This window comes from Antechinus flavipes, chromosome 1, assembly GCF_016432865.1.
Source record: "Antechinus flavipes isolate AdamAnt ecotype Samford, QLD, Australia chromosome 1, AdamAnt_v2, whole genome shotgun sequence".
NCBI classification, from domain to species: Eukaryota; Metazoa; Chordata; class Mammalia; order Dasyuromorphia; family Dasyuridae; genus Antechinus; species Antechinus flavipes.
This window is the reverse complement of record NC_067398.1, coordinates 291674354-291689705: the sequence shown is the minus strand read 5'-3', so window position 1 is coordinate 291689705 and position 15352 is coordinate 291674354. Positions and strand designations below refer to the sequence as shown.

General features: G+C 32.9%; 1 protein-coding gene across 7 annotated transcripts in view; it reads right to left on the bottom strand.

Moving 5' to 3' along the window:
* The window catches only part of SMARCA2 (SWI/SNF related, matrix associated, actin dependent regulator of chromatin, subfamily a, member 2), a 241370-nt gene that overhangs the window by 66776 nt on the left and 159242 nt on the right, over positions 1–15352 (bottom strand). For all 7 annotated transcript variants that reach the window (XM_051962447.1, XM_051962452.1, XM_051962456.1 and 4 more), the window contains 2 exons: positions 12623–12700; positions 4914–5132 (listed from right to left, as the gene is read on the bottom strand). In XM_051962447.1, the coding sequence (XP_051818407.1) occupies positions 4914–5132; positions 12623–12700 (297 nt within the window). The remainder of the gene's footprint in view (positions 1–4913; positions 5133–12622; positions 12701–15352) is intronic.

Below are 15352 nucleotides of genomic sequence, written 5' to 3'. Positions count from 1 at the left end.
GCCAAAGAAAGGTTTCAGGGAGGTTAAAGACATTAAGGAAAGATTAAGGCAAGAAAGACTGGAAATGAAAAAAGGTTGAGCAAGATCCCCAAAGAAATTAGTGGAAAAGGACTGGACAACATAAATGGGGGAATTAGTTTTAGGGAGAATTAGATATATTCCTTCTCCTATGACCAGAGGGGAAAGGAAGTATATAATGATGTTTCTATGTTTTGAGGAATGAATAAGGGGAATTGAAAGAATTCATCTTGGTGGATCTCAGTCTTCTCAGTGACAAAGAAAAGATAAGTCATCTTCTCTAACTAGAGAATATGTGGGCGGGGAGGGGGCTGAAGGTGGGGGTTGAGAAGAAAGGAAAGGGTTTGTAAAAATATTCTGCAATGAATGAAATTAACAGTAGTGCTGACATAACTGATATTGTACAACTGTATTGTACCAGCTAGGGACTGGAATAGATAAATTGGATGGTGGCTGCCTCATGATACCTGGTAGCAGAATTTGTTTCAGAGGCAAATGAAGAGGGGGAACAGGAACGGGTCATGTGATCAGAGGTCACAATATGGCAAAAGGTGGGAGAGAAAGAGGACATTTTAGGAATTAGAATTTAGAAGCTTAAGATCTTGAGGATAATTCTAAGAGATACATCCTACATGATCACAGGCATAAATGAAGTGAATTGACAAAGATGATTATTAGAGTTAAAAAAAAAAAGCTGAGAAATTATGTAGTCATTTTGTTAGATGAGAACTGAAATACTTAAGAGATGGAATCTAGGGAAAGATCGTGAATTAGGAGACTGGCCTGACTAATAACAAGAATGGTGAGAGGATGGCATGAAAGGATTTTATGCCCTTCTTAAGGGATGATGGCAAAGTAATAATCTAGAAAGAATAGAATGAGTCATGGTGAGGAGAAGAGCTGCCCCCCAATGGAGAAGGGTGCAACAAAGGGCAGATGGGGGATACACTGGTTAAGGAAACATCAGGTTTCCATTAAAGGTAAGAAATAAAAGCAGTGCTACACTTTCTTTTCAAATCCCTAAGAGAGGTAGCATATGTTTTATTGCTCCCCTTGTGAGCGCTTATGTTAGGTGATGAAGGGTCACTGATTGAGAGCTACAAGGAGTTTGACCATAGTCACCCATTTAAGAAGTAGTTGAGCCATAATTTGAACCCAGATCTCCCAACTGCAAGTCTATCATTCCATTCATTACCTCATGCTTCCTCAAAGGTTGACTGAGGATGAAACCAAAAGCCCAAAGGTCTGCACAGAATGCTCTGAGACACTGTCAAGTGGGCTGGAGTCAATATGAGCCACAGCCAGTTTGACTATATTGGGAATGAGAGGGTGAGAGGTCAGGTCAATATCCAAAACAGTGAGGCTGACCCATTCTGATACTTCAATCTTGCCCTTAAACATTGGGGTTAATTCAATTTAATTCTATAAAATCACATTATAACAAATTTCACAAAATCATGTTCTTGATCCACAGGCTTCCACATTATGCTGCTCATCTTGGTCTGAGTACAATCCCCATCTTATTACTGTGTCTATTTCAGACTGTCTGCTCATCAAGTAAAGCTACACTTACCATACATCTTCTGTGTAAAATCTAGCATGAAGCTGGAATAAAGTCAACTTTGCCAGATATAAGGTTTTTTTTTTTTTTTTTTTTTGCGATATCCCCATTTTTATTTTTATTTTATTTTTTTTAAATTTTTATTTAATAATTACTTTATATTGACAGAATCCATGCCAGGGTAATTTTTTTTACAACATTATCCCTTGCATTCATTTCTGTTCTGATTTTTCCCCTCCCTCCCTCCACCCCCTCCCCTAGATGGCAAGCAGTCCTATATATGTTGGATATGTTGCAGTATATCCTAGATACAATATGTTTGCAGAACCGAACAGTTCTCTTGTTGCACAGGGAGAATTGGATTCAGAAGGTATAAATAACCCGGGAAGAAAAACAAAAATGCAGATAGTTCACATTCGTTTCCCAGTGTTCTTTCTTTGGGTGTAGCTGCTTCTGTCCATCATTTATCAATTGAAACTCAGGTCTCTTTGTCAAAGAAATCCACTTCCATCAAAATATGTCCTCATACAATATCGTTGTTGAAGTGTATAATGATCTCCTGGTTCTGCTCATTTCACTCAGCATCAGTTCATGTAAGTCTCGCCAGTCCTCTCTGTATTCATCTTGCTGGTCATTTCTTACTGGCTATAAGTTTCTAAAGTCTTATGTGATCATTCAGGTAAGAGGCAAAAGGCCAAGGCATAGGTGGTGCCCAGTAACTGTTATAAAAACAAGTATTCTTTGCAGAGACCTTGTCTATCCATTGAATAGAAAAATGAATGTAGTTATTAGCAAAGTTGCCTCAGTCCTTTCAATCTGAGGGCAAATCCCCTGTTAAGGAGGCTGGATGTAACATTGCTCTGTCCACACTTGAGGGTAGGATAATGTATCCTTCATTTAATCAAGGGGCATAGCAATACTCAGCATGTCTCTTTGTGACACTTGATGAAAGTCTAAAAACATTAATATCAAAAATATATAGAAAATTCTCAACTAGAAAACAAATGACAGTAGCATCATTTATCTAGAATGGCTGGGGAATTGGGTATCTGAATTAATTATATGTTTTGGTTAAAATTATTGTGACCATTAATTTTCAAAGCATTACAATGAAGTAAATGTTATTGCTGTTCATTCACATCTGACTCTTCATGACTCATTTTTTGGCAAAGATACTGAAGTGGCTTGCCATTTCCTTCTCTAGCTCATTTACTGATGTGAAACGAAGATAAATAGGGTTAAATATCTTGTTTAGGGGAATACAACTAGTAAATGTCTGAGACCAGATTTGAACTCAGGAAGATGAGCTTCAGGCCTGTCATTCTATCTATCCACTGCACCACTCAGCTGCCCAAAATAAATAGTTCATCTTTGGGGATACCTGAACCTTACCTAAAGTATATGATTACATTAACATTGTTAACCTCAATAATCACTCTGCAGTAATGCTTAATATTTGTATTATTTGAGTTTTCTGTTTAAAATATAGAATAGATTTACACAGATAATTTCTACCAGTTTCCAAAAAATAATAATAAACTGTAAAACATTGCTATAATATTCTCAATGAAAATCAAGGATAGATTTTCATTCTCCATTCCTCACATTATAATAAAAGGAGCAGGAAAATGAGCTAAGACTAAATTGTTTGTTCTAATCTAAAATTTTCAAGTCTCTTGACTTTCTGCTGATGTTTTACTTATTTATTTTTAAAAGAGCAGTTTCCAATTAGCATAAAACTGTGTTCCAGCTCAGTCTCATTCTTGGGCAATAAATAAGGACCTTAAGCACAAGGGCAATACCTTCATGGTAATTATGCTTGTGAATTCTGTAGAATATATGTGTGTGTGTGTGTGTGTGTGTGTGTGTGTGTATGTGTGTGTATGTGTATGTATATAAAGATTGACTCTAAAATACTGGATCAGATAGTCATCTGATCTCCTGTAATACTCTAGGTATTTAATTTATTTCTTAAATAAAAGAAAGAAAAAAAATAGAAAATCTCCTGTAGTTTTGAGATGAATATGGGAAGAGTCCTCAGTATCATGGCATAAATCTTAACTAGTCAAATAAAAATTCATAAAGCTGAAACAGAGAAAAGAAATTCATGAAATGGAATTATGGCATTGTAAAATTTGGCCAGAAAACAGTGATATCCATTCGTGGTTGGAGTAGTCTTACATTTTAAACTTAAATGTCCAATTATACAAAGAAAATCAGAGGACTGACAATGCTATTTGTTAGTTTCTGGATCTCTTTTTAGAGGACAACAAATCTCAGCCAGTTCACAATCCAAATACTCTCTTTTCTCTCTATACAACATTCTGAGTAAATCACATCTCAGGTAGTGACAAGTTTTGTTTTTTTTTGGTTTTTTTTTTTTTTTAAGTCTCCTCTCTTGGCCTACAGCCAAGAAGATTGGCGATCATCTGGCTACCTATCTACCATCTGGATCCTGAACTATATTTTCATCCAAATGATACTTTTTATTTTTTTCTTTTGACAACATAAACAACATATAGACCTAGCTTCTCCTTTCCTTCAATTGTTGAGTAGCTATTCTTAACTATCATTTTCTCTGTGATCTGTGGCTCATGGCACAGATTCACTAATGACCATTTCACCAATCCATATAAAAAAAGTACTATAACATAGATAGTATGGCTAAGTTTTCCAATAGCTTTATGAATTTATTTCAAATAAGCATCCTCTCCAAACCTAACTTAATCTGCAAATCCTAAACAAAATGATCCTATGAGAATGCTATTATTTCACTACTTTCCACTGAGTACTACAAAATTGACAGTAGCAGTCAGAATAAGAAATGAAGATATTGCAAAAGGAAATAACTGCTAGTTTATGTCTGGATTGATTATATTTCCCATAAATGTACAAATTGCATATGAAAACACAATGCATGTCTTAGACTGCTATCTAATTCCAAATTGTCTATGATCTTGATTAAAATATACAACTTTTTATCCAAGTTTATCCTCTAAATATTAGAGGATAGAGCATAATCAACTTGTAATAAAACATTAGCCAGAATCAAAGCTGCAGTAATTCTAGATCTTGCAATGGAAAATTCACTAAAAGCAATACATTTTTCACAAAAAAAGCTTAAAAAATAAAACAAAAACCCCCAAATCCACAACTTAATCACATAGCAATTCTAGGCAATCATCACAAATATGGAATAAAGAGTATTTTGCTCATTTGACTTGTCATCTCAAAGCACCCAAAACACTGCATGCATTTCCACCAATGATTTTTTTTTTAATCCTGAAAGTTTATCCAATATAGTCAACAAAAGAAAGATAAAAGTCACCCTTACCCTCAGCCACTGCTTCTCTGTGAGTGCATCACTGTAATCCACATCCCTGCGCTGGCGGGATCCTCTGCCAAATATTTTCTCTTCTTCTTCTTCACAGGTAAGCCTTTCTACTTCAGCATCATCTTTAATAATCCAGGATGGCAGTTCATCTTCTTCCATCAAGCGAGGCTTGCGTTTTGGGTTTCGGGCATCTTCCCTGCGTCGATCCATGTCCATTCGCTAGATAATAATTAACAAAAGTGTTAAGGCAGGTCAAGAAGAAAATAACACACATTTTTATAACAATTAAAATTATATGATTAACATACCACTATCAGCTACCTATTTCTATCTCTGTACCTGCTGAGTGAAGAAGTAATAGTCAATCATATTTATTTACTAAATTTTACATTTTGGTAAAATGTAAATTTTGCTTTAGTTAATGAATTTAAAAAAATATATATTTTAGGCATAATATTGGTCATACTAAATTATATTTTTCTAGGGCAGATTTACTTTCAGGATACACATTTTTAAAAACTTAAAACTTTTGAAGTGCATTTTTATTCACTGTAGAATTACTTTCCTACAGGGGCAGATGGATGACACAGTGGATAGAGCACAGACCCTGAAGTCAGGAGGACCTGAGTTCAAATCCAGCCTCAGGCACGTAATACTTCTTAGCTGTGTGACCCTGGGCAAGTCACTTAACCCTAATTGCCTCAGCAAATATATATATATATATATATTCTCAGAAAGAATCTAATGTGTCTCACATTAGAGAACTGCCATAGACTTGTTCAGGAATTTGGGGGTGGAAAAATAGTTTGGGTTCAATTTTTTTACTATCTTCAGCATGTGGAACTTCTAGTAGATACTGTGAAGAGATGCATGTCACTCAATCCTTATATTGTCTGTAATCAGAGATAACTTGATTTAAAAGATAACTTAGTCTAAACTGATCAAGTTATAACAATTTTTATAAATGTTATATTACAAATTTTCTTGAATTATCAATTTCCCCACATCATTCTTTCTCTTAAAAATTTAGTTTGTGTCTAAATCAATCTAATAACTCATTTGGCTTTCAATTAGCTTTCAATGACCTAACATCCTCCACAGGCTAAAAACATTTCATATATTAATCATGTTTAATATTTACATCACGTAGGACCACTAATTATTGAATTATGATTTTGCCCCAGTTTCCAGCATGTCATCTTTATGTGTGTAGAAATATAGGCTTCTTTGCTTTTTATGAATATCAAAATTATATTAAGAAAACCCCAAATATTCAAAAAGTGAATCAAAAAGTCAACCACCACCACCTCAAAAATTTTATATCTGTCTCTCAAGTAATTATTTAAACTTCTTCAGGTCTTAAATTTAATAATTCAACGTTATTTCAGTAACATATTTTTGAGCCCCAAATCAGAAAATACTATCTTATAGAAGATATTCCTTGTGCAAAAACTTGTTAAAAGTATACAATCAAAGCTATTTTAGAAAATCTGGGATATTTGATTGTAATAAGTAAATATAATGGAATCTCATCATGGTACAGATTTAGCTGTTTTATGGGTCATATAACATGGACACTCTATTAACACTTGCTAGAATTACCTCTTAGTTGTCCACCACTGGAAATGACTGTGTTTCAACAGGTAAGAAACAGAAAATTAATGCTTATCCCTTCTTAAATTGTCATACCTAAAAAGAAGTTTCATGTATGATATCTTCAAAACTTTTGGCAGTCTTATAAATAATTTATTTTAAATATGTTACCAATATGATGATGCTACTTCCATATTATATTGTTATGAATTTCTAGAATAAAGGTTCACTATAGAAGATACAATAAGCTTATTAAGGAATTATGGAAAATATTTGGTAAATAACCATATTATCTTGTTGAAATATTTCAAAAGTCGTATGATATTAGTTGAGTTGTGTCCTGAATAAATTTTTCTTTATGGAAAATTATTCTATTGTGTATGTGAATATATATGATATATGATAAATTTATTTCTTTTCATACTATAGAGAGCATATGTGGAGAAGTATTGCTGAAAGTGGTGAGATGTGATGAAGACTGAGAAATGTTTGGAAAAAATTTGCTCTAGAACAATTATTAATAAAAATACTAAAGAGCTAATTTGTTTCATAGTTGTAAGAATAAACACATTCAAACTTTTTAATGAAAGGGAAACTAAAATGATTTCTATTTTCATCATGTTAAAGATATGATATAATTTATTGGCATAAGTTGAAATATATAATTGAAACCTTTTTCTTTTTCAACAAAATTCAATCTACAATATGCATGCATGTATGCATATATATCCAAATTAACATCCATATTATCTAGCACAAAGATATTTTGAATCAATTAGCAGTTAATAAAGTTAAGTTTCAAGATAAAAACCATATTTCTCCTGACTGGATTATAATTTTTAGGCTAACAAATACAATTATGAAACAAGTAGTTTTCTTGCCCTAGATAGGAATATAGCTTCTGGGAAATCAACATCTGAATTGATAATCAGAATGGAATAAACAACTGTTTAATGCAACTTTGTATAAACAGAAAAGAAAAAATATATAAAAAAAATTTTGTAAGAAAATAACTATCTTATTGTCTACATATACGTATGAGACATATATACTCAATATATAAATGAGTAACCATGCATCTATATGCATGTTTTGAATATATAAATGAAATAAAGGTAACATTATTGAAATCTATAAGTAATCTAAGTATTTGTTTTAGTCAGTAGTTTGCTCTTTTTTCTTTACCTCAGGTGCTGACAAGTCAGCATATTTTATTCCATTGTCCTCTGGTGAAGATGGTAATGAATAAAATGGGTAAAACACAGCTTGTAGATTACAATGAAAAGCTGAGGGAAAACTCCAGATAAGGTATAAGTAATATAGTTAGTCTCTGAATATAAAAGTAGTAACCTAGAAGGGGTGGGGGCTGCAAGACTTTTATACCTGTCTGTCAAACTACCTTAAGCTCACATGTACTCAAAAATGACATTTTTAACTTTTTTAAAGACTTCCCTTCCTTGGAGTGTCAGGAACCTGCCTACTTAGCTATGGCTGGAAATATTATTATCAACAGCTAGCACCATTTACTTTTTAACTTTTTGCAAAGGGAAGAAGGGCATAATACCTTAGAACTAAGTTCCAGTCAGGAAAGTGGGCCTCAATGAGTCATATTAATTGAACTAAAGAAACAGCTTTTAGTTCAATGGGCAGGACTTCCTTGATTCAAATGTTACCTGATTTTTGGAAAAGGTGGAGTTTGAGACCTCACTGGCCTTTTTAGAGTTTGTAATGTTAAAAAATAAAAATAAGATATTGTCTACTGCCTCAAGTGGGGAACCTGGTTCTTAACAGATGACCTAATTTGATTAGCACTGGATAGAAATTAAAGACACAGGCCTTCTGCAGTCACTTAGGCTTCTTCTCTATGTCCCTCTTGATGGGCTAAAAGAACCCATACATTAGCTTTTCTACCCTTTTTTTGGTGACTGCATGAAAATTCCACTGGGATTCCACAGGTATTGGTTACTAATCCAGTATTATTTTCTTTTCAGAAATCATTGCATATATAAAATAAGGAGCAATTCATTCTAGCTTTGTAATTAGTACACTTGATTTTTTTCAGTCATACATCTCTTGAGTGCAAGCCATGATACCAGTTGCCCTGCACAAATTTCTGTTCCTACTGTATAGCAGCCTAATTACACTTACCATGTGATTCTCTATTGCAACTGGCATGAACTATAACTTTAATTCTTCATTGGTTTTTGTATTCCATTATTCACAACTTATATTAGTAGATATTTTAGTTTAAAAAATGTGGGTGTTTGTCTTAGGGAATACCTAGAGATATTAAAACTGCATAGTTTTCCAGTTATGATGCATTCTGTTTTCCTTCTACTCTTCAATTCTAGGACCAGTTATGTGTCATCCATTTACATATCTATAATATGTATGTACTAATGGATCAACTATGAGTTATCCATCCAAATGCAACTGATCATGTATTGTTCATCCAATCCTTCTTCCCATGTGGACATTTAGGTTGAGTTTTTGAGTAACTATAAATTGGTTTTGCCTTGTTCAGGACCATGATGCAATTGGTGTAACATCTGAAAGACTTCATCATAATGGGCAATCTCTTCTATTGGAATCTATCCTAGTCATCCTCCATCACAGTGGAAAACTACTTTGTTGAACATATGTTTCCCTGTCTTATTTTAATGTTTGATGTTAATAATCATGAGTCATTTAAATAATCTCTTGCTATTTTTCTAATAATTTCATATGATTACATACATACATACACACGTATATGAAAATGCCTTGTTGAAGAGGATCATTTAAGATGGCAATGTGTCATACTGAATCAAATGATGTTTTATGGTTAATGAAACAGTAGGATTTTTGAATTCTCTGAGCCTTCAGATAATTATATAGGTTTCCTGTAGAAGCCTTTTAAAAGGAAAAAAAGAAAAACAAAACTCCATTTACCATCATTAAAGATGCTCTAAAAATATGGATAAAATTATTCTCAAGAAGACTTTATGGAGATTGCAAAAGTAGGCATATAGATCAGTAATTACTAATATTTGTATAAATGCTTTTTTAAGGAGTAATAATTTTTTTTCCAAAGCATATGGTATCATATTTTAGATTTCTTGATAATTTATCCTTCAATTCTCTCAAAACTATATCACTGTCAGCACACACCTCTTCTATTTATGTTCAGTCTGGTCAAGCTGTATTTTATATCTATATTTTCTATAGTGACATTTCTACTTCCTTATGCTGTATATAGAAGATTGTGATGTTAGAATTTTAATATGTTGTTCCCATTGTCAGACAGAAATGGAAAGAAGAAGAATATTTGATGTTTGAGATAGTTTTCTGGAGGTTTTGGCCTCCTTGTGAAGAATGATGTCCAACTTGCTAAGGCCATTATGAAAGTCCATGTTAATATTGGTTCTTGTTTTCATTTCCTGTCTTGTAGGATCAACAGTTTGTTTCAAAGAACAATTGTAGTTTGCAATTATATATCATATATTTTTTTATGTCTATTCATCTAATTTTGGTATCAACTTTGGCTTCTTCTTTCATAATTGATTGCCTGACCATCAAGAATAGCTAATGTGGAATAGACTCTCCCATCTGTAACCTGTAATTTCCTGGTTGTTAGGAAGGAATAAATTTCATTTTTAATATTGCTGGGTATTTATGTCTTTGAGAACATTTCAACTTTCTTTTGGACATGTCTTCACAAAATATGATAAAAAATAACTGGCATTTATGGAAATCTTTAAGGCTTGCAAAAAGCTTTATGCATTTTATTTCACTTGATCCTATGTAACTCTAAGACATCTGCATGGTATACACACCTTGGGTCTTTCTCCTTTTTTAGTTTTAAACCAAAATAAACATTTACATTCCTTTAAGCAGAGTACATACAGGTTAAGGGTATGATACTCTATGTGGATAAGGGGAAGGGAAGGAGAAAGGAAAAGGTAAAAAAGAAAAAAAAAAAGGAAAATAAAGAGCTATGCTGTCCTGCTGATAAGCCCCCATTGGGTCAACAGTGAGATAGTTCCTACTCTCACTCAGAGGTTGTTGTTTGCCCTTCCTTCTCTAAGACGATCATGACATTAGAGAGATGATGTCATGACATGCAAGTGAATTAAAGGCAGGGACCTTCAAGATATCTTAGGGTTTAAGATATTTTAAATATGACATAAATATGCACACATATAGAGAGAGTGTGTGCATATACATACATACACGTGTATGTATGTATGTATATGTGTATATACATACATACACGTGTATGTATGTATATACACACACACACACACACAAATTTACTGAGAGAGAAAAGGAGAAAAAGAGAGACAGAGACACACAGAGACAGAGACAGAGAGACAGAAACAGAGACAGAAACAGAAAGATTTCCCTTAATCACTGATTAGGCATTGCCTCAGTCAAACAGACCTTTTAAAGACATTAGTTTATAAAAACCAAGGTCTCCTAATGCATACAAGAATATCTTCAATCATCCTGATCTCTATCTGGCCTTGGACCCAGATGGCTTTGGAGAGGAAAGTAAGGCAAGTGACCTTGTACAGTCTTGCCGAACTTAAATCCAATTCACTTGCATGCCATGGCATCACCTCCCTGATATCATGGTGCTCTTTGAGAAGGAAGAACAAACAACCACAGTTCTTCAATCATACCATTCTACATAATTTTCACCACTCTTCCCTATCTTTAGTTAACATCAGTAAGTATTAATGTATATGTTGATTGAATATGAAAGATCTTATAAAGTTAGTCATATAAATTCATCTTCCTCATGCTCTGAAAAAGATTGTGGTGAACAGACAGATTGTCTCCATGATATATTTTTGTTTATTACATGAGTTACTATGGTCAAATGATTCATGATAAAATTCCCTGGCTACTGATGATGAACTTCTTGATACTTAGCTTGGCTGACCCTTATTTCACAGTTACAATTTCCTGCTGAGTTGACAAAGTTATTCCAGCATGGTAAAACATAAAAGTTATACTGGTATAGCTTTAAAGTACCTCAGGGTACCGCCTCACCACAGTGAGCTAATGTGCCACTTGATATTCCACAGACCAAATTCAATATAGTCACCATTTTACTATTAAACAACTATAAAACAACAGTCAATTTTCCAAAATTAAAAAAAAAAAGAAATTAACCTCTAAGGTAACAAAGTTACCGATGCTGAAGCTTCTTAGTAGGAATTTTATCTCTTATTTTACATTGAATGTGATCAATGCTAAATAATACAAAGAATATAATATCCTTCCATGTCCACACTGTACATAACAAAAAGCTATTTGTCATTATTCACCAACCTGTGCTATGACTTTGCAGTGATTCACTTCAATATTTAATTATCTGTCAGTGTACAGTGAACTAGTAAAATCTGTTACCTTAACTTATCATTCTTATACTTACCCATTTCACTGCAAAATAATTGAGGTCATGTAGGAAAGGACTTTACATAACTTAAATTTTTGACACAGTTCCAAAGAGCTAAGATTAGAGGTCAATAAACTACTTCATTGGAAAACCTAAGATTTTATTTTATCATAATTTGTCACCAATTAATAACTATCAAAAGAATTTACAGCAACATATGAGGTATTCTCTAGTAGCTCCTACACACTCTGATTTCTGATGACTCCTAGAGGCCAAATGTGTCAATGAGGAGTCTTTGGGGATAATAGGAAAATAAGTTCATAACTGAAATAAGAAAGTTAGTTTATGAAAAAAGTTTTCTGAAAAATGAAGAATGATTGAGAGGCAAATGACTCAAAAAGAAAAGTCACAGAAAATCCAAGTCACAATTTGCTTTAAATTAATTTGAATTAAGTAAGTTATTTTGCATTTCGAACCCTGAATGAAGCTGCAACACACTAATGACATTTCAAGATTAATAGTGCTTTCATTATAAAATTTCTTTTCCCAAGAAGGAATGTTTGTTTTGCTCTAGTAAGTGAATGACTACAGAATGAAAGACAGATCTTGTAACAGGAATTCTCAAGGTCATCAAGTTCTAAACTAAATCTTTCCTTTTTTTTTTTTATTTATTTATCAAGAGCACATAGAAATCAGTAATTTTACATTTTAATTATTTTTGCAACATTACCATAAAGAGATCAAACTCCTCTTCTCGTCTAGCAATCATTTGATTCAGAGTCTCATCATCAGGGACTTCATCTTCTTCCTGGTCAGAGGAACAGAGAAATTCATATTTGATCATAAAATTTGATGATGCTTACCAAGCAAATTCTGGTTAGTCAAAAACAACATAAGGAACCACATTTCACCATATTAAAGCAAATCATACATCTAAAATAAAACAAGAGCGCTAAGGAGCTATTTAATATATTATACAAATACATACACACACACACACACACATATATGTATCAATATATAATTATTATTTCTTATATCACATTTCAACAATTTATCCAGAATAAACATATGATGGTTATTATTGATATTGATATTTATAATTCACTTCCATTTTAGATGAAAAGGTTTTTGATCTGGTCATTTGTCTTTAAAGTTTTATAAAAATGAAAGATGTGAATCAAGATATGATCAATTGCTAGCTAAAAAACAAGTATTTAAGCTAAATAATCCAGATTAATATGTAGATTTATGTTTCAAATTTAGTATTAATAATAAGGATTAGAGTTGCTGGTCCTGGTAGCTTAAAGGTGATCCCATAAAAGTATCAGAGAAGCTAATAGATGTTTCTTAACTTTTCAAGTTTTTTAAATTGTTCTCTCAATTGTCACCAAGAGCACAATTATCAAATGCTGTAATCTTTTTTTCAGTTCCTCATTCTTTCAGACTTATGGAAATCTTGTTGCACTAAAGAGTACCTTCTCTTATTAGTTCATTCACTTTTCTCTCAACACTCAGCTTTCTTTCTTACTTTTGTAACTGACTCTTCTCTGTATCTCATCAAGTCCATGTATCTTTCTCAGTTCCTTAAAGTATATTACCCAAAGTCAGAACCTTGGTTCTTTTTTCTTCTTTATTCATTTTTATCCTTGATAATCTAATAAATATTTTTAAACATAAATATATACACATGGTCCATATATATAACCTAATAGGACTATATACAAAAAACTTCCACAGTATGTACTGTGCATATATATGTAAAACATGCATGATACACACAGATTGTGGTATATGATACACATTAACATGTAAACATGTGTGTTTGTGTATGCACATATACCTGTATACACATGTTTAGCTGTTTAGACATTGTTTAGCTTTTAGAATCACGACCTGGTCCTTGACCTCCTTCCTCTATCATTGGGAAATGCTCCCCCTCTCACCCTCTGGGATCCAGCCAAAGTACCCTTCTCTCTGCTCCTTACATTCGACACTCCTATTCTTATGTCTCCAACTTAAAACTGGCTGTCCCTCATCCCTGAAATGGACTTCTTCCTCAACTCTATCTCATCGAATCCCTTCCACAGAACCCAAGCTCTGCAAGGTTATGATGTTCGTGATGTTTTTTGCATGTTCATCAACCTTGTTTCCTCTTACCCAAATTAGTTTTATTTGTTTTGAATATTTTTATTTGCTTTGCTTTTCATTTATGTTAGATATATAAAATTAGCATAAGGTATTGTTCTTGCTCTCAGAGCTTACATTCTGTTTTGGGGATAAAAAACAAATAATGTCTATCTGATTGTCTTTCTCATTTGTGTGTGTATAAGCTTGCACACAATCACACAGATACACATACACACACACACACACACACACACACACACACCCCTATCTATAAATTTAAATCAACAAATATATATTAAGTGCTTACTATGTGCGAGGAGTTGAAGATATAAATAAAAACATATATCCAAATAGCACCACATTTAACTCATAATAATCATCTAATGGATGCTTATCAATAAAAAAAAATAATAGCTTCAAATGATTGTATATACACACAAACAAACACACCTGTCTGGTTTATCTTCAAACTAGGGTGCAAATTCAATGAGGACAGGAAAACTGTCTTTATTCTGTTACCACTTAAAATAGTAATCATCAGTACAAGGAACTTCTGATAATACAAATCCCTCTACCAATGCAGATCAGCATTAATTTAGAGTTCTGTAATTTAAGGCTCTGTAATTTAGAGTTGCTTAGGTGCCCTTTTGCCTCAGTTTCCTCATCTGTAAAATGAGTTAGAGAAGGAAATGACAAATCACTCTATAATATTGTCAAGAAAACCCCAACAGGGTAACAGAGATTTGGACAAGACTGAAATGACCAAACAGCCAGATACATGGATAGGATGACTGATTTACCAGTGATTACAGCGCTAATACAGGTTAGTGGCAGGACCTAAACCCAGATCTTTCTAACTCTGCAGCCAGTCCCAAATCTATGAGAAACACGTTTTCTTGTTTCAAACGATGAATAAAATAAAATTATGTTCATAAAAGTTTGAAGGACATTAAAAAGTGAAACTTCAAACACATTCTGACATCATGATACTTATTAGAATTACCAAGAAGTCAATTTCAGTGTATCTGTGGATTGAGGAAACAATATAATGTCAATTCACCAGCCACCTAAAGCATATGCTCAGAATGAGACAATTTATTTTAAAATAATATTGTTTTAATGGGTTATGGAACACATGATTAACCATACTCCCCAAAGGTCTAGAAACAAATGAATCAAGCCAATGTCTCCTCAGGAATAATCTTTTGAGTTTATTTTCGTATTGGCTACAATTCAATTAGTTTAAATATCAAATTGTATATAGTAAATATTAAATTGAATGGGAATGAAATATAATTCATATATATATATATATATAAAACACTGCTGT